The sequence below is a fragment of the Saimiri boliviensis genome, chromosome 2 (genome assembly GCF_048565385.1).
Source record: "Saimiri boliviensis isolate mSaiBol1 chromosome 2, mSaiBol1.pri, whole genome shotgun sequence".
In the NCBI taxonomy this organism is placed as follows: domain Eukaryota; kingdom Metazoa; phylum Chordata; class Mammalia; order Primates; family Cebidae; genus Saimiri; species Saimiri boliviensis.
Genome location: NC_133450.1, coordinates 151,874,873 through 151,896,409, shown reverse-complemented (window position 1 = coordinate 151,896,409; position 21,537 = coordinate 151,874,873). Strand labels below are relative to the sequence as shown.

General features: G+C 37.9%; 1 protein-coding gene across 15 annotated transcripts in view; it reads right to left on the bottom strand.

Annotated features, from left to right (window-relative positions):
- Positions 1 to 21,537, bottom strand: part of TRPM3 (transient receptor potential cation channel subfamily M member 3) — a 919,012-nt gene that overhangs the window by 215,954 nt on the left and 681,521 nt on the right. For all 15 annotated transcript variants that reach the window (XM_074394685.1, XM_074394692.1, XM_074394688.1 and 12 more), the window contains exon 8: positions 17,559 to 17,682. In XM_074394685.1, coding sequence (XP_074250786.1) covers positions 17,559 to 17,682 — 124 coding nt within the window. The remainder of the gene's footprint in view (positions 1 to 17,558; positions 17,683 to 21,537) is intronic.

The following is a 21,537-nucleotide window of genomic DNA, read 5'->3' as shown; positions in this document are numbered from 1 at the left end:
GAAAGACAACAAAGAAACTATGGATTTAAACTATATCTTAGAACAAATGGACTTAACAGATATTTACAGAACATTCTACCCAACAAAGCTGGATTATACATTCTATTCATCAGCATGTGGAACATTCTCCAAGACAGACCATACGATAGGCCACAAAACAAGTCTCAAAAATTTAAGAAAATTGAAATTATATCAAGTACTCTCTTAGACCACAGTGAAATAAAATTGGAAATCAATTCAAAAGGAATCTATGAAACCATACAAGTACGTGGAAATTAAATAACTAGCTCCTGAATGATTGTTCGGTGAATAATAAGATCAAGATAGAAATTAAAAAATTCTTTAAAGTGAAAGTGACACAACTTATCAAAATCTCTGGGATACAGCAAAGTCAGTGCTAAGAGGAAAGTTAATAGCATTAAATGCCTACATGAAAAAGTCTGAAAGAGTACAAATAGACAATTAAGGCCACACTTCAAGGAACTCAAGAAACAAGAACAAACAAAACCCAAACTCAGCAGAAGAAAAGACATAACCAAGATCAGAGCAGAGCTAAATGAAATGGAAACAAACAAAATATAAAAGATCAATGAAACAAAAACTGGTTCTTCGAAAAGATAAACAAAATTGACATACTATTAATGAGATTAACCAAGAAAAGAACAGCAGGGATTCAAATAAGCTCAATTAGAAATGAAACTGGAGATATTACTACTGATATCACAGAAACACAAAAGATCATTCAAGGCTACTATGAACACTTTTATGTGCATAAACTAGAAAACCTAGAAAAGAAGGATAAATTTCTGGAGATATACAGATTAAATGAAGAAGATATAGGAACTATGAACAGACCAATAACAAGCAGTGAGATGGTAATAAAAAAAAAACTGCCAACCAAGAAAAATTCCAGGACCAGATAGATTTACAGCTGAATTCTATCAGATATTTAAAGAAGAGTTGGTACCAATCCTATTGACACTATTCCAAAAGATAGAGAAAGAGGGAATATTTTCTATATTATTTGATGAAGCCAGTTTCACCCTAATACCAAAACCAAGAAATGACATAACCGAAAATAAAACTAGAGACCAATATTCCTGATGATCATAGATGCAAAAATCCTTAACAAAATACTAACCAAATGCAACATACCAACAAGACAATAAATCATGATCAAGTGGGTTTGATAACAGGGATTCAGGGACGGTACAACATATGGAAATCAATAAATATGATACACCACATAAACAGAATTAAAAACAAAAGTCACATGATCATCTCAATAAACAGAGAAAAGGCATTTGACAAAATGCAGCATCCATTCACGATTAAAACACTCAGCAAAATTGGCACACGAGGGACATATCTCAATGTAATAAAAGCCATTTATGACAAACCCACAGCCAACATAATACTAAATGAGGAAAAGTTGAAAGCATTTCCCTAAGAACTGGAACAAGACAAGGATACCCACTCTTTATTTTTTTGAGTCAAGGTCTCACTCTGTTGCCCAGGCTGGAGTGCAGTGTCATGATCTCAGCTCACTACAACCTCTGCCTTCCAGGTTCGAGTGATTCTTCTGCCTCAGCCTCCTGATTAGGTAGCATTAGAAGCTACTGCCACCATGCCAGGCTAATTTTTGTATTTTTAGTAGAGGCAACATTTCACCACGTTGGCCAGGCTGGTCTTGAACTCCTGGCCTCAAGTGATCTGCCTGTCTCCACCTCCCAAAGTTCTGGGATTACAGGTATGAGCACCATGCCCAGCCAGCTGCTCACTCTTACCACTTTTTTTCAGCATAGTACTGGAAGTCCTAGCCAGAACCATCAGACAAGATAAAGAAATAAAAGACGTCCAAGTCAACAAACAGAAAATCAAACTGTCACCATTTACTGATGAAATTATCATGTACCTAGAAAACTCGACTCCTCTGAAAAGCTCCTAGAACTGCTAAATAAATTCAGCAAAATTTCAAGATACAAAATTAATGTACACAAATCAGTAACTCTGCTATACACCAACAACAACCAAGCCCAGAATAAAATCGAGAACTCAACAGTTTTCACAATAGCTGTCAAAAAATAAAATAAAATACTTAGGAATACACCTAACTAAGGAAGTGAAAGACCTCTACAACAAAACTACAAAACACTGCTGAAAGAAATGACAGATGACACAAACAAATGGAAACACATCCTATGCTTATGGATGGGTAGAATCAATATTGTGAAAATGACCATACTGCCAAAAGCAGTCTAAAAATTCAATGCAATTACCATTGCATACCACCATCATTCTTCACAGAACTAGAAGGAAAAAAAACCTCAAAATTCATATGGAACCAAAAAAGAGCTTATAGTCAAGGCAAGACTAAGCAAAAAGAACAAATCAGGAGGCATCACATTACCTGACTTCAAACTATACTTTAATGCCATAGTCATCAAAACAGCATGGTACTGGTATAAAAATAGGCACAGAAACCAATGGAACAAAATAGAGAACCCCAAAATAAAGCCAACTGATCTTCGACAAAGCAAACAAAAACATAAAGTGAGGAAAGGAACACTCTATTCAACAAATGATGCTGGGATAATTGGCAAGCCACATGTAGAAGAATGAAACTGGATCCTCATATCTTACCTTATACAAAAATCAACTTGAGATGAATCAAGGACTTAAATCTAAGACCTGAAACCACAAAAGTTCTAGAAGATTACATTGGAAAAACCCTTCTAGACATTGGCTTAGGCAAAAATTAAGTTCCATCTATTTATCTTTGTTGCATTTGTTTTCATGACAAGAAAATGAAAACAAAGATAAATAGATGGAACTTAATTAAACTAAAAAGCTTTTGTACAGCAAAAGAAACAATCAGCAGAGTAAACAGACAACACATGGACTAGGAGAAAATCTTCCCAGTTTATACATTTGACAAAGGACTAATAGCCAGAATCTACAAGGAACTCAAACAAATCAGCAAGAAAAAAAAAACCAAACAATCTTATCAAAAAGTAGACTATGGACATGAATATACAATTCTCCAAAAAAAGATATACAAATGGCCAACAAACATTGAAAAAATTCTCAGCATCACTAATTATAAGGGAAATACAAATCAAAACCACAATGCAATACCACCTTTTGAGACAGAGTATTTAGCTCTACAAGAATGGCCATAATAAAAAAATTTAAAAAGTATATTTTGGCAGGGATGTGGTGAAAACAAAACATTTTTACATTGTTGATGGAAATGTAATCAAGTACAATGACTATGAAAAACAGTGTGCAGATTTCTTAAAGAATTAAAGGTAGAACTACTATTTGATCCAGCAATCATACTACTGGGTATCTACCCAGATGAAAAGAAATCATTATACAAAAAAGATTCCTGTATAGGTATGTTTGTAGCAGCACAATTCGCAATCGCAAAAATATGGAACCAGCCCAAATGTCCATCCATCAATGACTGTAGGTTGGAACATACCAGCCAACATAGAGATGGAACGTTATAGGGAGAGGACATTTTGACACAGAGAACACTATGAACAAAGTCACACAGGGGATATTCACAGATTTGCCAAAAAAGTATATTTGGTTGGACTAGAGTACAAGTAGTATTTGGAGTTGTGGCCAGAAGGATTGACTAAGTCTGGATCATGGAGGGTCTTGAATATCAGGCTAAAGAACTGAAACTTAGTTTTGAAGGCTGATATGTTCCAACCTACAGTCATGCTTATATAATCTATACCTTTTTTGTCATATTGATATACAAATACCACAAGTAGATATTTTTCTTCAAATTGATTCTCCTTTGGAACTTTTATTCATTTAGATATAATACCTTTGGCTTTGTGTATTATAATTATTTCATATATATGCAAATGAAAACATATCTCTGAAAACAAAAGATAAATTTACATTCCACCTAAAATGATCTCCTATGAGATCAGTGATAGGCATTCCTTGCCTTGGAAAGCAGAGTGAGGGTAATGCGGGTTTCTGATTAGGTGAGAGGTTACGTGAGAGTTGCTCCTAGCTGTCCTGTTTCAATTGGAATGAAGAGACTAGGGGAGCAGCCAGAGATGGGTAGTTTAGGTGGGTGTGGTGAGGGTCTGCCTAGGGATGCAGAGTGGAAATGCGGAGTGAGTATGAGATGTACTCTTCCAGTTTCTTCCCAGAGTTAGAATTCAAACCACCAACTGTCATGTAAATTACTTAGTAAGTAAGCTATTAAAGGGAAGAAAATAATACAATAATATTTTACTTTTTATCTATTGTATTACTTTTATTAATTTTTTTTTCAGTAAAAGAGAGTAATTCTATTTTTCTGTTGTCTCTAATCTACCAATGTATTTTGAGGAATATGGTTGAAAAAGGTCAGAGGTTAAAAATCTAGGTGTTTTCATTGATTATGAGAGAGAATTTGAGGCTTGGATAGCGGGATTGAAAATCAAATGGGGCCAGGCAGTGGCTCATGCCTGTAATCCTAGGACTTTGGGAGGCTGAGGTGGGTGGATCACCTGAGATCAGGAGTTCAAGACCAGCCTAGACAACATGGTGAAACCCCGTCTCTCCTAAAAATACAATAATTAGCTGGATATGGTGGCAGGCACCTGTAATCCCAACTACTCAGTAGGCTGAGGCAGGAGAATCACTTGAACCTGGGAGGCGGAGGTTGCAGTGAGCTAAGATCATGCCACTGCCCTCCAGCCTGGGCAACAAGAGCTAAATACTATGTCTCAAAAAAGAAAAAGAAAAAGAAAATCAAATGGGTATTAGCTCTTCACTTACTCTTCCCCAATCTGTTTCATTATTCTGATTGTCTGAAAACTAGCATAATTCTGGTCCCATTGTTATGCAGCTCAAATGACATAAGGACTGGAACAGAGCTTTGTATATTATAAAGCATTTTTATACATTAGAAGATGAAAGGTGGTATTATTATTGGCTATTTTGAAAAGGAATTGTGTAGATTACATTTTCTTCATAATTCTTTTTCATTTCAAGAAATATTTTGTGGGAATACAGGGTGGTCTGGACATTGTGTTTACATTATCTTTGTAGGAATATAATGACTGGTACGTAGGAGCAGAAGGTATTCCAAGAATACCAGCCAACAAGATAGTTCTTTCTTTCTATGTGAATCTCACAGTTTAATATTCATTCAGATTGTTCTCAGAATGAAAGAGAAAATGGCCTCCTACTTTATAGTCATCTTTAACTTGATCATACTTGATCATTAGAATACTGAATCAGCTGAAAAATAGTAGAAAGAGCCCAGAATTTGCAGAAAGATGCTCTTGGTTCAAGTCCAAAGTTGCCACTATCTAAACAACCTTGGACTTGTCACTTACTGTCTTTGAGTCTTGATTTCCCTCTGTAAAATGGAGATACTAATACCAACCTCAGCAAGCTTGATTTTTGTATAAAGTAAGATAATGTGAAAATGATCTTTGTTAAACATAAAGTGCTATATAGACATCACCACCATCATCATTGTTACAATATACTTATTGAGTTCTTATTATTTTATTTGTGTATGTTAACTCATTTAATCCTTATAATTAATCCCATAATATTGGTATTATTATTATCTGAATTTTCTGGAGGTGAAAACTAAGACATATGGAGGTCGAATAACTGGCCCAATATTGCATATTAAATGGCAGATCTGGGATTTAAATCAGGCAAACTGACCATAAAGCCTGCTTCACCCTTATTCCTAAAATAATGATATTCTAATAATATAAAACAGTTTTAGAACCTCCAAAAATTTATCAGTAACCCATTGTATGTTGAGAACTCATGTGAAAAACATTTTAAATTGAAAAGTTCTCCCTCTATTTTCTTTTTGCTATTTCATTTAAAATGTTTGGACTTAAATTATGTTATTAAGATGATATTCAGATAAAATCTAAAAGAAGTTTTAGTACAATTCAGTGTCAATCTCAAAGAACATTTCCATTTCTCCCCAAACATTAAGTTGGAGAAAAAGCTTTTCTAATCTTGATGCATGACTCTGTTACTTTCAGCCATTTGGCCTAAGAAAGTCCCTTCCCATCTATAGAAGACTGTATTAGTCTTATGACTGTAAAAAGGCCAATTGAGTTTGTTTGGTTATTTGTGTTAAACATGGAAGGCATTGGCTTGTTTCTTTTTATCACCTGGGAAGTTGTAAATGTTTCCTCTTAATTGTACCCTGTCTGTGAAAATAACCAAGAAGGGAAGATGGAAGCTGAAGATGAAATCAAAAGTCCTAAAGTCAAAGTATGCCCTACTGACAATTTTAACTAAGACTGGAGAAAACATGAGAGGAACAAGAAACATCTGTGTTTATACTCTAATTAGTCCCTGTAGTTATATGTAAAATAATTGTAGTTACAATGACTGTTAACTGTAACTTCCTAGGAGCCACACCCTGTGCCAACATTCTTTACACATGAGAGTTAAATGCTTAGCTCTCCCAGCAACCCAGGTTGGTGGGTACTGACAATTCTGAGGAGTAAATCCCATGTGGTGCTGACACCCTGACTGACAAGTAACACTGACCATCTCCTGGTTTGATAGTAAGAGACAGGCAAGCATCCATTTTTCTAAGCAAGAAACACCTTCAACTTTCTTTTTCTTTCCCAGATATAGACAGGATGCCCATTTGAAAAAACAAAAACAAAAACAAACAAACAAGAAAAAAACAGAGAGAGAGATGAGACATTTAAAAATCATGCTTACTTGGTTTTTCTGTATCTATTAAGGGTAGGTAGAGAGTTGGCCTTCAGTTTCCTAAATGTGGAAAAGAGTTGTAATTGGATGCCAACATCAGCTTCAAACATACCCTTATAAACATAATAAATCTGTTTGCATTGGAAGGTAGTGGAGTCGGGCTTCTGGAGACTCATCTGTAAGGCATAGACAACAGCCCTCTGCTGTCTTCTCCAGTGTCTGAGGGAAAAGTCATCGGCTCTGGAGCCTGAGGGCCTGCAAAGAATGGGAGGCCAGGTAACACTGGGGTACTTCTTGGCCTTGCAATTGGTAGGGGATACAGGGCATGTGAAACCAGCAGATCAAAATCTTTTCATATATCGCTATTTGTCACATTGGGGTAAAAAAAAGTCAAACCATAGTTTTGACCAAAAAGAGGAAGTCCCAAGTATGACTGATTCTAGAACACACGACAATTATAACTCTATTTTAAAGCTGAGGATCCCAGGGCTCAGTGTAGGTTAAGCCCCTTGAGTGATGAAGGCGCAGCTGGAATCCAGGTTTGTCTGCTTCTAGCACTTGCTCCTCATAATCGCCACATTAGATTGCTTCCCATGGGTCGCACAATTTAAGTGGATGGGCCTGGATCAAATCCAAGCCCATAAACCAAGTTTATAACTCCCTAAGGAGATGTGCCTCTGTGTTAGGGGAGATTTTAACAAAATTTATAGATACTGAATATGTATCAGCCCCATTAACGTATATAGGTCTGAATTTATTCATTTACTTACTTATCCGTTAAAGATTTATTGAGTGCTATGGATATGCTATGGTATTAAGCACAACTAGGCAAAAGTGACTGCAAGAGAAACACAGAATAATGAATCAGATAGATTCTGCTCTTATGAACTTACATGGGAAGTTAGAAAGATACATAAATAAAGCATAAATGACAAGCACAAGAGAGTTACAAATAGAGGAGGTAAATGGATTCCAGGTGTGTATATGTGTGTGTGTGTGTGTGTGTGTGTGTGCATGTGCACATGCAAATGAAGATATGTGCAACTGAATATGACTAAAGAGAATGCTCTAAGCTTGAACAGTATCGGGGAAATAGAAAAATGACTGTAAGGAGATCTATTTGGTTAGCGTGATGAATCCATAAAGAAGCAATGGAATTTTGGACTGAAACTGCAGGCAAAACATTCTACTTTATATTCAAAAGAGTGATATGATTGGCCCTCTGCTTCAGCAAGAGCTAGCAGACATTTCTGTGGCAAGGGAGCAGCAAAACCACTGCCTGTGGGTCAAATTTGTTTTATGGTCTGTTTTTCTGTGACCGGTAACCTGAGAATGATTTTTACATTTTAAAGGGTTGTTGAAAAACAAGAAAGCAAACAAAGAATAGTATGTGGCAGAAACTGTATCTGCAAAACCTAAAATATTTACTATCTGCCACTTTACAGAAAAGCTTCCCAACCCTCGCAGTATGTAGAATGCATCATTAGGGGAATATTGAACTAGGGGACAAAGTTCACAGGGAACAGTGATAGTCCAGGCAAGGAAGAATGAGGAAATGAGTGAGAATGGAATTTGGAAATGGCAGGAGCTGGGGGAAAGTAAGGCTAGATATTTGTGCATTTGGGAGTTGTCTTAATTACAATGGTAATGAAAGTCATAACAGTGAGGGAGAGGGAAAAAAGCCAATAACTGATCTTAGGTAAACATATGCTTTTAGTGTGGGGAGGAAGAAGAGGATCTAACAATGGAAAAATGAATAGTATCAGAAGTGTCAAAGAGGTAGAAAATCGAGAGTTTCACATGAAATTCACAGGAGAGTAACTTTAAGAAGAAAGAGGAAGTTGACAGCCTGAAATGCTATGGAAAATTTACTTAAAAAGTTGTAAAAGTGATGGCCTAATATCTTTGCTTCCATTTATTCCATTAGCACAATTTATATGTCCTTGGCTTTTGCTTGCTTTATGCTGCCCTACCTAAGAGAGAATGTGATGATAATGAGGTATTAGAGCTTTAGCTGCTAGAGTGACCTAGCCCTTAAGTTTAGCTTCTCATGTTATATGTCTATTATGTTCTAAATAAAGGTAGATGCCAAGTCTCTTCCAACTCTTCTCAAAATACTTCTTCTCCACATTTACCGGTGGATATGCTGTGATTGCTAGGGTCTGAATATTCATGTCTCCTTCAAATTCTTATGCTGACTCTTAATCACCAAGATGATGGTATCGGGAGGTGGGACCTTTGAGAAGTGATTAGGTCAGGAGGTCTTTGCCCTAATGAATGGGATTGGTGCCCTTACAGAAAAGGCTTGAGGAAGCTTGCTTGCCCCCTTCACAACATGAAGATGCAGCAAGAATGTGCCATCTATGAGAAAGTGGGCCCTCACCAGATACTGAAGCTGCTGGAGTGCTGGAGTCTTGATCTTGGACTGCCCAGCCTCCAGAACTGTGAACAATAAATCTCTGTTATTTGTAAACTCCCCAGATTATGGTGTTTTGTTATAGCAGCCTGAGCAGACTAAAACAACGGTCCCTGGAAAGTTTTTGACTGCTGAGGCTTAAGAAAAAAATTAGTTTATTTTGTTTTTTATTTTTTTGAGACAGGTTTTTCCTCTGTCACCTGGGCTGGAGTGTAGTGGTGCCATCTCAGCTCACTGCAGGCTCAAACTTCCAGGCTTAGGAGATATAGCTAGGACTACAGGTACATGCCACCACACGTTTGTTTTTGTATTTGTGTGTGTGTGTGTGTGTGTGTGTGTGTGTGTGTGTGAGAAAACAGGGTTTTGCTGTGTTGCCCAGGCTATTCTCAAACTCCTGGGCTCAAGTGATCCACATTCCTCAACCTCCCAAAGTGCTGGGAATACTGGAGTGAGCCACTGTGCCCAGACAAAAGTTGGTTTATTTTTATTCCTGTGTATACTAAGTTGATGTGCTGGATAAACACACATAGTACTGTAGTTGCAATGTTTGCCTCTTGATTTTAGAATCATTATTGCAAATGAGAACCAGCTGTAGAGAAGTAGGAAGCTCGTTACCATACCATAAAGTTTGTGAAGTGCATTACAAAAACCTCCAAGATATAGTCAAAAGTTAAGATGTATCTCCCCTTCTACTTCAATTCCTACCCGTCACTCATTCTCTTAAAAAAAAAATATTGCTTCTACTGTTTTGTGTTTTGGTACTTCAGAAACAATATAAAAATAATCCTATAAAAATCTTTGGTTTTACTGTAAAGATATTGTTGACAACATTACTCAATAGTATCTTCTTAAATGACACATGTCTGAAACGCCTCTTTATCTTCATTTGAGAAATAGATTTTTCTTGAGCTTCTGGTTTATTTTTGTCATATAGATCCTGTGAATTATTGTGATGATTGTACAAAATATTTGTTAATTAGAGGAAATTCTTATAACATTTTGGCACATTTTACTATCCATCTACTTTTTTCTAAACATCTTTATAACATTCACTCCACTGAAATATAATTGATTTTTATCTTGAGCTGGTGTTTTGTGAGCATATTTAAAATATCCCTTAAATTCAATTAAATGCAATTAGTTTAACTTGAATAAATTTTGAGAAAAAAGAAATTAAGATGTTAAAGTAATTTTACCACATAAATTATGGTTAAAAAGCTGTTCTTTTCTTTTTACATTCAGGCCATAAATTCACCAATAAATACTCAATAACTAGCATAAAACCAGAATAAGCCATTGGACAACTATCTTATTTTGGAAACTATAGGGCAGAGTTAAGAAACAGTAAATAACATCTCACTTATTAAAATTATTAAACCAATTTACCAAAAACTGTGTAGTAATAAAGTCAAAAAACTGAAATGTGCTCTAGGTTCTGAGGTAAGAAGAATAAAAATAAGATTATTACCTATATGTCATAAACAAGTAGTACTAAAATGAAGTAATCTTGGAGAAGGCAACGAATTAGTACAAAATTATTAGTGCTTTACTTAATTTTTATCTTCTAACATAATTAAATATGAGCTAACATTTCACCTTTATGGGGAAAAAGAAGTCTGGCATATGAATATTTCATTTGTGTAAGAGAAGCATAATGGATAAAGTCCATTTGACACAGATGTAGATTCAACAGCTAATTATTGAAACCTCTCTCTTTCCTGACAGTCACAGCAAGTAACTCATTTAAAATAATAATTACTATTTAATCTGGGTTATGATAACCTAGTAATTCTGGCAGAGGTTACGCACATTATAGGTAGTGTCAGGATCCCTCGAGAAGCAATTATACATAACAGCTTTCACCAACACACAGCTTAGACATAGGCCACCAGGCCGTACTGTAAGATTGTACTATGCATTTTTCTGTTGAAAATCATAGTAAGCATTTGTGAGATGTAACAGCTGGATGCTCGCAGTTTCATGTGATTGTGCAAGTGAAAATGGCAGCAGAAGAGAATCTTTTCCCAGATGAAAGAAAGTATGGGAGTTTGGAAAGCCTGAATTATTGGCTGGGAAACAGGGTGGCAAAGGGAAGTAAAGGAGGCGTGGGGATGAAATTCCAGACTGCATTCAGACTGTGGAGGGCCTCAAAGCCACATTAAATAGTTCAGAAATTTTTCGGTAACAAAAGCAAGACCTTGAAACTATCTGAGCAAGGAAGTTAGCAAGTCAGGCCTGGGTCTCAAGCCTCAAGCCTGGAGCAGTGTGTGGGATAGCCTGGAGGAAGGGCAACAAGGTCTCCTTTCTGGGACCAGGTAGGAACACACAGTGAAGAAAACTGAGGATCAGAATGAAGATGGTGCACTGGAATCAAAGTAGAGGAGGCAGATGTGAGAGACACTGCCAAAAGAAAATCAGAATAACTTGGCAACAATTGACTGGTGGCAGTGCAGTGAGGATAGGAGAACTGAAGCTTTCAAGACTGAGAAAAAGAAACAAGAATTGGAAGGGGAGGCACTGAAGAGGTGTAGGGCTAGGAAGCACTAGAGGACATTGGAGAGGCTGATTTTGTTTCTGGACATGTACAACTTGAAGTAATGATGGGACAATCAGGTGACAAATCCAACTACAAGCTGTAATTATAGCTGCAGAGATTGACAGAGAAAGGCTAAAGTCAGAAATAGTTTTGTGAATAATTTCCAATGAGGTTATTGGTGAATCCAACAGAAGATTTATGATATTGCCAAGGAAAAAAAGGGTATTATAATGAAATACCTAAATGAGATTTAGCAATTGAGACTATCTTATTAAATAAATGAATGAAATTTAAAATGTATTCAGGGTAACTAGCATAGAATACATGCAATTAGGCTAAATTTACCACTTTAAAATAGAGCATCTAATATGATATTAAAAACAAGAGCTATATATAATTTTTAAGAAAGTCATCTAACATACAGGGTACAGAAAAGCTGAAAATGAAAGAAGAAAAAGCATGAAAATTTCCTATATTGGAAAAGTATGAACTAAAAGAAGTTAATGTAAGTGGATTAATATCAGATGAACTGAAATGCAAGGCAAAACACTGTCAGGAATAAATAAAGTCACTGAATAATGAGAGAAAAATATCTCACCAGGAAATATAGCTAGTCTAAAAGCTTATGAGCCTAACAACAACATGTCAAAATATATAAAGCAAAAATTTGACAGAATTTTAAAGAGAAATTGATACAATCTCTCATGATAGGAGACTTAAAATTACTTCTTCAAAAAATGACACAAAGAATAAAAGGACTGAGAACAAAGAAGTTTCAGGTTATGTCCACATTTATGGATGAAAGCAATGAGAAGTGGAAGGAAAAAAAGGGGAGAAACAGAAAAGCTGAAGGACTGGCAGAAAAGTACAGTCACTGAAATGTTAGGAAGGTAGAAAAAACAGAAGTGGAACTCAATGCAGAGGGAATAATAAAGAGAGTTACTGCTCAAGAAATGTACATTTTCTAGAGAAAAATCATGGAGGGAGTGCAAAGTGATGGGATGTGTTGCCTGTGTGGAGAACGACTATAGAGAAGAGAAGAAGAAAGGCACTATTTCCTCTGATACCATGTAGAAAAAAAGAAGGCATAGCTCAAGATACAGTCATACTGGGGTAAAGGAGAAGAAAGTCAGGGAGCTTAAATTTAACATCCTTGATTTCTTTTAGGGAGAAGTCTTCTGTTGAACATGAGGAGAATGAATCTTTAAATTCAATGTAATTTCAATCCACATCTGAACAATGTGTGTGTGTGTATATACGTGCGTGCACGTGTACATGAAATCTGTAAAGCTGACTTTAAAATTTATCTATGAGATCAAAGGGCTAAAATAGTTGCCAACCCTGGAGAAGTGTCACAAGGAGTGTGACTTGCCCTATCAGTTACGCTGATTAGAAAAGTAGGGCAGCAGGGCAGTACTGGACAAGTAGGGAAGCCGGAAAGACTAATGTACATGTGGAAACCTTCTTTATGAAAGAGTTGGCATTATGCAACATAAGGATGGACCATTCAAAAAATGACACAGGGTCAGCTAGTCATCCATACGGATCTCTACTTCATATCATATTTTAAAAATCAGTTATAGATGGGTTACAGATTTAATGTGGAAGGTGAAACTAGACACATTTTAGAAGAATATACAGAAGAATATCTTTTTGATATTTGGGTAAAGAACAGTTTATTAAACAAGAGGCAAAAAGCACAAAACATAAAAAAGGCTGATACATTTAACTACAGTCATAGGCTGCATAATGATGTTTCAGTCAATGACACACTGCATGTATGACAGTGGTCCCATAATATTATAATATCATATATTTACTGTACCTTTTGATCTTTAGATATGTTTAGATACACAAACGCCTACCATTGTGTTACAATTGCCTGCAGTATTCAGAACCGTAACAGGCCATTCAAGTTTGTAGCTTAGGAACAATAAGCTACACCATAGAGGAGAATGTAGGTGTGTACTAGGCTATGTTGTCTAGGTTTTTAGAAATATACTCTGTGCCAGGCGTGTTGGCTCATGCCCATAATCCCAGCACTTTGGAAGAGGCAGGTAGATCACCTGTGGTCAGAAGTTTGAGACAAGCCTGGTCAACATGGTGAAACTCTGTCTCTACTAAAAATAAAAAATTAGCTGGGTGTGGTGATAGGTGCCTGTAATTCCAGCTACTTGGGAGGCTGAGGCAAGACAATTGCTTGAACCTGCGAGGTGGTGATTACGATGAGCCAAGATCGTGCCACTACACTCCATCCTGGGTGACAGAGCAAGACTCTATCTCAAAAAAACAAAAACAAAAACAAAAAACCACAGACACACACACAAAACACTATGATGTACATACAATAATGAAATCACCTAACAACACATTTCTCAGGATGTGTCATCGTTGTTAAGCAATGCGTGACTGTACATTAAATATGGGAATTTCTATTTATCAAAGTACACCAAAAACACAGTGAAGAAACAAGCCTCAAACTGAGAAATGACAACCAACAAAAGATTAGTATTTAACATCTATGAAAAGAATAAGAGGAAGTGGCTGTGGTTTGAAACTTGAAAGAATATAGAATATTTAGAACAATGATCGTAGGGCAGGAGAGCCTATTGACTAGAGATAAACACGAGGAAAGGCCCGAGTTATTGAAGGCCTAACTGAATTAGAACAAATGACTCGGCTTTGGGAGTGGTACAGAGAAGCATTAGGCACATAGAACAGAGTAATTGACAGGTCAGGGAACCCAGATAGGAGAGGGAGAGTGGAAAGACATAGTGCAGACTCTCCATAAAGCACAAGATAAAGAAAACTATTTTGAACACGTTTTTACACAGATTACTTGAGGTGGTTGATCTCAGGCTCCTGAACAGAGAAGCTTGGCATCCATGTGCAGGTTCAGTATGAATGAAGTGGTAGGAAGGGGAAGGAAGGGCAGTTATCTTTGGAGCGGGGAGTAGATGTTAAAGTCTTGGATTTTGGAGCAGCAAGGCTGTGAGTGGAGGCGTGATTCCCAAGTGCGACCGGGAAGAAATTGAAAGATGAACTGATTGGATACTAGGACGTCCGGCCACTGTCAGGGGAAGACAGCGAATGAGAGGAGTCACCAGTGTGGAAGCAGAAGGTGGTGAACTAGGAGCAGGGCTGGTGCTGTCATCACCATAACTTGTTTAGGGCAACACAACCATGGGACTTACAATGCTGAATCCAAGCGGTCCTCCTTCACTCCAAGGTATTAAAAGCAAATGTATTGCCCCAGTCCGGGGCTGGCGGGTTGGCAGAGGTGATAAAGGAAAGCTTCTGCAGGAGCTCAGAGGACAGACAGGGCTACAGGAGGCAACAGCAGCAAAGGAGCTGGCACTGCCCTCTGGAACATAAAGCTCTTGGTTTCTATGTATATAATCAGCCTCACTGAGTGCATGGCCACCTTGGTCCTCTTTTCTTGGTCTTGATGTTCTTTACGACCAGAGCCTGCTTGAGAAGGAAGAGAATAGAGGGACACCCACTCCCTGACATCTGTTCCCAAATTAATATGTTGTAGGCACTCTTAATCTCTTTAATTTCTATTTCCTTATCTGAAAACAATGATGGAACTTAGGTCACAGGTTGGTTTCTAGAAGGACACATGTTTTCTAAAGGGGACAGGTTTTGAGTAAGCAGAGAAGTGAATTTCTTCAAGATCTATACGAAATGAGCAGAAAGTACAGCAGTATCTCTGTGTGATAATATCATGAGGGGCTGCCCCACCTATCTTGAAATTACAGACCCAAGGCATATTTTTAATGAGGCCATGCTACCCAGAGGCCCATCCACAGTGCAGGCTTTATTATATAAGCCAGTTAACTGCTGGGATGAGAAAGATGTCACATCAGTTCTAGAACCAAATAGCTTAGCCAAACTTGGCAATGGTTGGACTGCCTCATAACACTATACCCCACACAGTTTGTTAGGGGAATCAAAAGAAAGTTGAAGGATACAAGAGAAAAGTGAAACTCTACAGTGATGCAATGCCTCCTTGTTGTGTGTGCTATGCTGTGCAGCCTAATGAGTAGAAAACACAGGCTTTGCAGCAAGACAGTCATAGTTTGGCTTTTCCTGGCTGTGCTCATCTCCCCACCTCTCCTAGCCTCAGTTCCTTCCCTTGTCTCTGCAAGAGGAGAAAGTAATGGCTACCCTGTGTCTACCTTATTTTCAAGGCATCTAGTACTGTCCATGCACATAAATCGTCCCTCAACATTTGAAATTATTTTAGTTATACTATAATTTTGATTTAAAAATTTCTAACTAATTTCTGCCCAGATGTGGAGATAATTTTTTCCTTGCTAAGAACACATTTCCTGAGACTATAGCTAGGAAGACCTCACATTTCTTATAATAAATAACTTGCATTAAAATGCAGTTGACTCTTTCAGCAGGGGCCGTGATTAAACAACATGAAATGTAAGCAGAATTCTGCAAAAACAGTCCCATGAAATACCCAGAAAAGTTCATTAGCCCTCATTTGGTTTTATGACTTCTGACTGGTTCCTAGAATTTTGCTCCTAGCTGCCTTTCTAAGAAATTTGCAGGACTGCTGAAATGTGTAGTCCTGGTAAGGTTTCTCAATTAGAATTGGCCTCAGTGTCGGAAAAGCATCAGTATTCAGAAGAGAATCCCTACTGTGGCATGTAGAAGCTCAGGGCTTCAGTGCCTCCTTGGACAAAGGGAGTATGCGTGTTCTAATACCATGAGCTAACCACACCTGAGATGGCAGGATGTCCCATGTGGGTGGTACTGTCATGGGTAGTAGAGTTCTTCCGGAATGACAGCAGTCACGACTGTTTGCTCCACCTGTTCGCTGGCTTCTAGATATGGGGCAGCCAGACCGTGTACCTAAGTATTGTCCTATTCTTCTCATCTTCACTCGTCTCATCCCAAACCTGGAAGCTGCTGAAAGGTTTCTGACAAAGGCTGTGTGGATGCTTTCTGGAGATGGGTCTTGCCCACTCTAATCAATTCCGTTTCTTTTCTAAACATTTTGCTATCTCACTCAGCTGTTGGGGTTAACTGACCTTTGAGAATAGTCTCTCTGGCCGAGGCCTTAGGGACATCTACTCAGAGTAGGTGCTCCACGGCACTGGCTTCAGTGAGACACTTTGTGAATAAAAATACTCCATACAGAGGTTAAACATCACTGGCCTTTAGTCTTAGCTCCTCATTTACTAATCAAATGAGCCTGAGTTTCCTCATCTGTAAGATGAGGGTAATAATTGTACCTCTCTCATCAGGACAGCTGCGAAGGTCACATGAGTTTATATGCATGAAGATCTAGCTCCCTGCTTGTTAAATGTTGGCTCATGTGATTTTGTTCACCCTAACAGAGGGTCCCTGATTGTATCACATTTGTAGGTCATTTTGCTCTGATTTTAGAAACACTTAAGTAGCTACAGATGCTTCCAAGATTTCTTGAGTCCGTTTCTCCATTTTGTACCTGTACAGATGACTGTATCAGCCTGCACCCTTTGTCATTATAGCTTTTGACATGAAGCACATCAGTGGTTCACGACTTACAAGCAACATGAAACCCCAAACCTAAGAAGATCAAGCTGAAGCATTTTCCAGAAAGGGACCAATTTTGTCACTTCAACTCATTCGATTGAGGCAGCCAGAACATTCGGATGACTTCCAAAAGGAAATGATGCTAAAACTCTGCTGCATACACATTATTAACTTCAAGGCAGTAAAAGCAGTGTCTTAGTTACTTAGGAAAGGAAGCTGCTGGAGCCAATGGAGCCTGAGGAGAGCCATAAGCTCGGCCAGAAACAGAAAATGTTGTGTGATTCGAGAAAATGTTGTATGATAAGAAAATGACTGAGAATGTGGAGAGAGCTGGCCACAATTACCTACCAATTCCTTCTTCTTCATGCACTCCATGAGGATGATGAACAGATGCTGAGCTTGAGTTCGAGTGTATGTGAAAGTCTTCTGTATAGTCACCAACAGCTGGTCCCTCAAAGATTCATTTATCAGTCTGCAAATAAAAACAATGTCAAAAGCAGGTCAACCAGCTCCCATTCAGCACATATTTCTGAGAAATATAGACCTCAAGAGGGAATTATGAGGGTTTATTTTAGATAGGAGTTACTTCTGTATTTTTCTCATAAAAGTTATCCCACGTGTGATAATCTTAAAAGCAAGGCATTTAAAAATGAATCAATTTTACTATTTCAGAACCTAATAGTAAAGTAGAAAGATTGATTTAGATATCTTATTTTTCTGTTTTTCATATGGCATGTGTCTAATGCTCTCTTCCTCAAGTTCGTTATTGAAAAATACCTTCAATTAATCATCTGCATCTTTTTGGTAAGAATTTGGTAAAGTACTGTTTTTAACAGTTTTATATAAATCTCCTAGCAGTACTGCAGGATATTTAAATTGCAGCATCATCTAATTGTGGAAATAAAGATGATATTTCATTAATAAATTTTTGAACATTAATAAGCAGAAATAAGACTTAATGTTTTTCCCAAAATCATTTCATCTAGGAGGTAGCCTATCTGGCCTATGATTTAGGTATTCATTATTTATGTAAGCTTTTGCTCTGTCACAGTGAATAGTAAGATGGTATCATATTGGCTACCTGATTAAAATATAATTTTTATGCTATAGAAGAACAAATGAAAACAGGAAGGAGGCATCAAATCTAGTCAATGCTCAATTACATCTTGAATATGAATCAATCACAACTAATTTTTAATTTATTACCCTGGTGAGAATGGGGCTTTCTCTATTAGCCATTAAATGGCTCGGAAGGCAAACTCACTTTATTAATAACAGATACAATTCAAAATCAGGAAGACGAAACCACTCTCAAGGACCAGTGGCAAAATTATTATAATTTGCCTAGTATTTTACAGATTACAAATTGCTTTCATAATTAAAAGGTATCAGCAACTCCTAACAGTAAAATAATTATCTCAGTTGCTGATTACAGGAACCCTATAGACAAGGGATTTGCTCTATTTTACAGGTAGGACATTTTAGCCAGAAAGATCCAAATGTTTAAGTTCATGCAGCAAATAAGTAGGAGTAGTCAGAATCAGAACCTAGTTCTTCTAAATGTTTGTCCAGGGCTCCTTCCCCCACACCACGCTGCCTCTGTTGCCTCTGTTTACACCAAGTAGACCACACCAATGCCTCTCTTCATCACTGTGGCTATTCGAGCAGGTAGTTGAGGAGTTTCCCTCAACATGAAAGCAAGACAAACTTTATTGCTTAAAAGAAGGCAAGATGGGAAGCTGGAAGATGTCTTCCTATCAGTGACCTGCTATGCTCCAGTGTATGTGAGGTTCGTCTGAATTCACTAGGTTGGATATTATGGTGGCCCTACTTTAAAGAGGATGGCATTCCCCGTGACAGAAGTATACCAATGATCCCGGAAGTTTGCTCAGCTGGATGATCCTGGAAGTTTGCTCACCCCTTTCCTCAACCCCCACGAGTGTATCTTCTGTATCAAGAACATACACATTTAGGCTGGGCACTGTGGCTCCCATCTGTAATCCTAGAACTTTGGGAGGCTCAAGTGAATCACTTGAGCCCAGGAGTTTGACACCAGCCTGAGTAATACAGTGGGACATTGTCTCTACAAAAAATTTAAAAATCAGCTGGACATGGTGGTGCATGCCTGTAGCCTCAGCTACTTGAGATGCTGAGGCAGGAAGACCACTTGTGCTATGGAGGCAGTGAGCCAAGATCATGCCACTGCACTCCAGCCTGGGCAAGAGAGCCAGAACCTGTCAAATACATACATACATACGTACACACACACATTTAGAAAAAGACGATAATTTAAAAAAATAATGCCAGATCCTCTCTTAAGATTTTCTTAATTGTTCTTAATGACTCTGGCCTTAGCTGTGGACCAGCTTGAAATCATTCATTTATTCATTCATTGCTTATTCACAAATGTATAGTGAATGTCTACTTAGTGTCACACACTAGGATGTGCCAGAAACAGAGGAGCTATATATGCACTCCAGGCTTCAGTGAGCTTATGTGCTAGTGGAGTAGGAAGACATGAATCAGCAATTCGACAGTGACTGTCAGTGGCAAAGAAATAGAGAAGCGTGTGGCAAATGAATCAAATCTAATATAAGGGGTTCAGGGAAGACTTTTCTGAGGAAGTGCTGTTTTATCTGAGACGTGAATGAATGAGCATCAGCATAGTCAGGGCTGATGGGGTTGGGTAAGAGAATTCACAGCAGACAAAATGGCATGAATGGGCCTGATTTGGAGAAAATAAAAGGTCAGTATGGCTGGAGCTGAGAGAGCAAAGTAAAGAGTGGGACGAAAAAGGGCTGCAGAGGGAGGTGAGCAGATCATGGGGGACTTTGACGGTGATGTTATAGAGATTTTAGGTTTTATCCCCTAGACAATGAAAAGTTGTAGAAAGATTTAAGCAGAATAATGGCATATCACATTTGTATTGCCAGTTAATTTTCTTGAAAAGTAAAGACATGCACACTCAGACCTAGACATGTGTCTACCTGACAGGTAACCCAAGTGGATGAGTCTAGAGAGTTCTGCATTATCAAGCGTCCACTGTTGTTGTACATGATTAACAACAGAAAGGATTCTCCTGATTAGCCACTTGATAGAGCTAATCATTCATCTGCAGGTGTTTAATTCTGAGAACAACTCAAAATTTGTTTTCTGTAACCAACCATCTGTAATAAAATCTCAGCTCTCCAAGGCCATTATCTGTCCGTCAAGGACCTGTCTGACACTTGTATCCAATCTGTCACTTTCTAAAAATTGAAGAATGATGTGCAATTTAGCTGATTGTGGGTTTCAGTGGTTAGGAGAGCTGAAAGACAGTAAGAATCTGATCCTTTGAGCCTAATTTCCCAGCTGCTGAAGTTGTGGCTTTGCCTAGATCATTTTGTGACAAGAACCATAGAATTCTAGAAGTGGAAGGATTCTCTAGGGTGTTTTCCAAAGTGTATGATACCTATTACAGGTGGAACAAAGGTGATTTGATCCATTCAAAGCATAAAGTTACAGCAATTAAATATTAAATAACTGCTCCTCTTTCTGATTCATTTTTTTCCATCCTTCTGATTGCATCAAGAAGAAAATCTTATTGTTAGTGCTTTCGTGCCTTTAACAGCTCCCCAACATGTGTAGAGCTCCCCTTTTAACAAAGAAATAAAAGATATTAGGTCTCATGCCTTTAGCAAAAAGAGTCTAATCACAACATTTTAAGTAAGATCCCACAAAACACTTGATGTGTCTGTAGCACGTCATGGTTTAACACACACAGTGGGCTTCAGAGTTAATCTCATAACAAGCTATGAGGCAAGTGGGATTAATTTCGTTTTGCAGAAGAGAAAACTATGCCCTAAGGAGGTTAAATGATTTGTGCTAAGTCATACGGCTTGGTGATCTCACTGTTTCAGTTGAGCCTTTTGACTTCAGCCTTGCCCCATGGTGTTGCTGTTCCTGATTGTATTCTATGTCTTTCCCAGTTTCCTGGTCATCTATATTGGAGGCAAAAATTTAAGCTCATTTGTCGCAGGAAAATGTCTTTTCTTTTCATATATTTAGAGAATATCTGAAGGAAATCAGACAAGTTTAGGGATGATAAGGAGGAACACTAAATGAAGACAATTGCAAAGTGCATTAACTAGTTTGAAGCGTATATTTGCGGGCTGGGCGCAGTGGCTCATGCCTGTAATCCCAGCACTTTGGGAGGCTGAGGTAGGCAGATCACTTGAGGTCAGGAGTTTGAGACTAGCCTGACCAATATGTTGAAAACTCGCCTCTACTAAAAATACAAAAATTAGCCAGACATGGTGGTGCGTGCCTGTAATCCCAGCTACTTGGG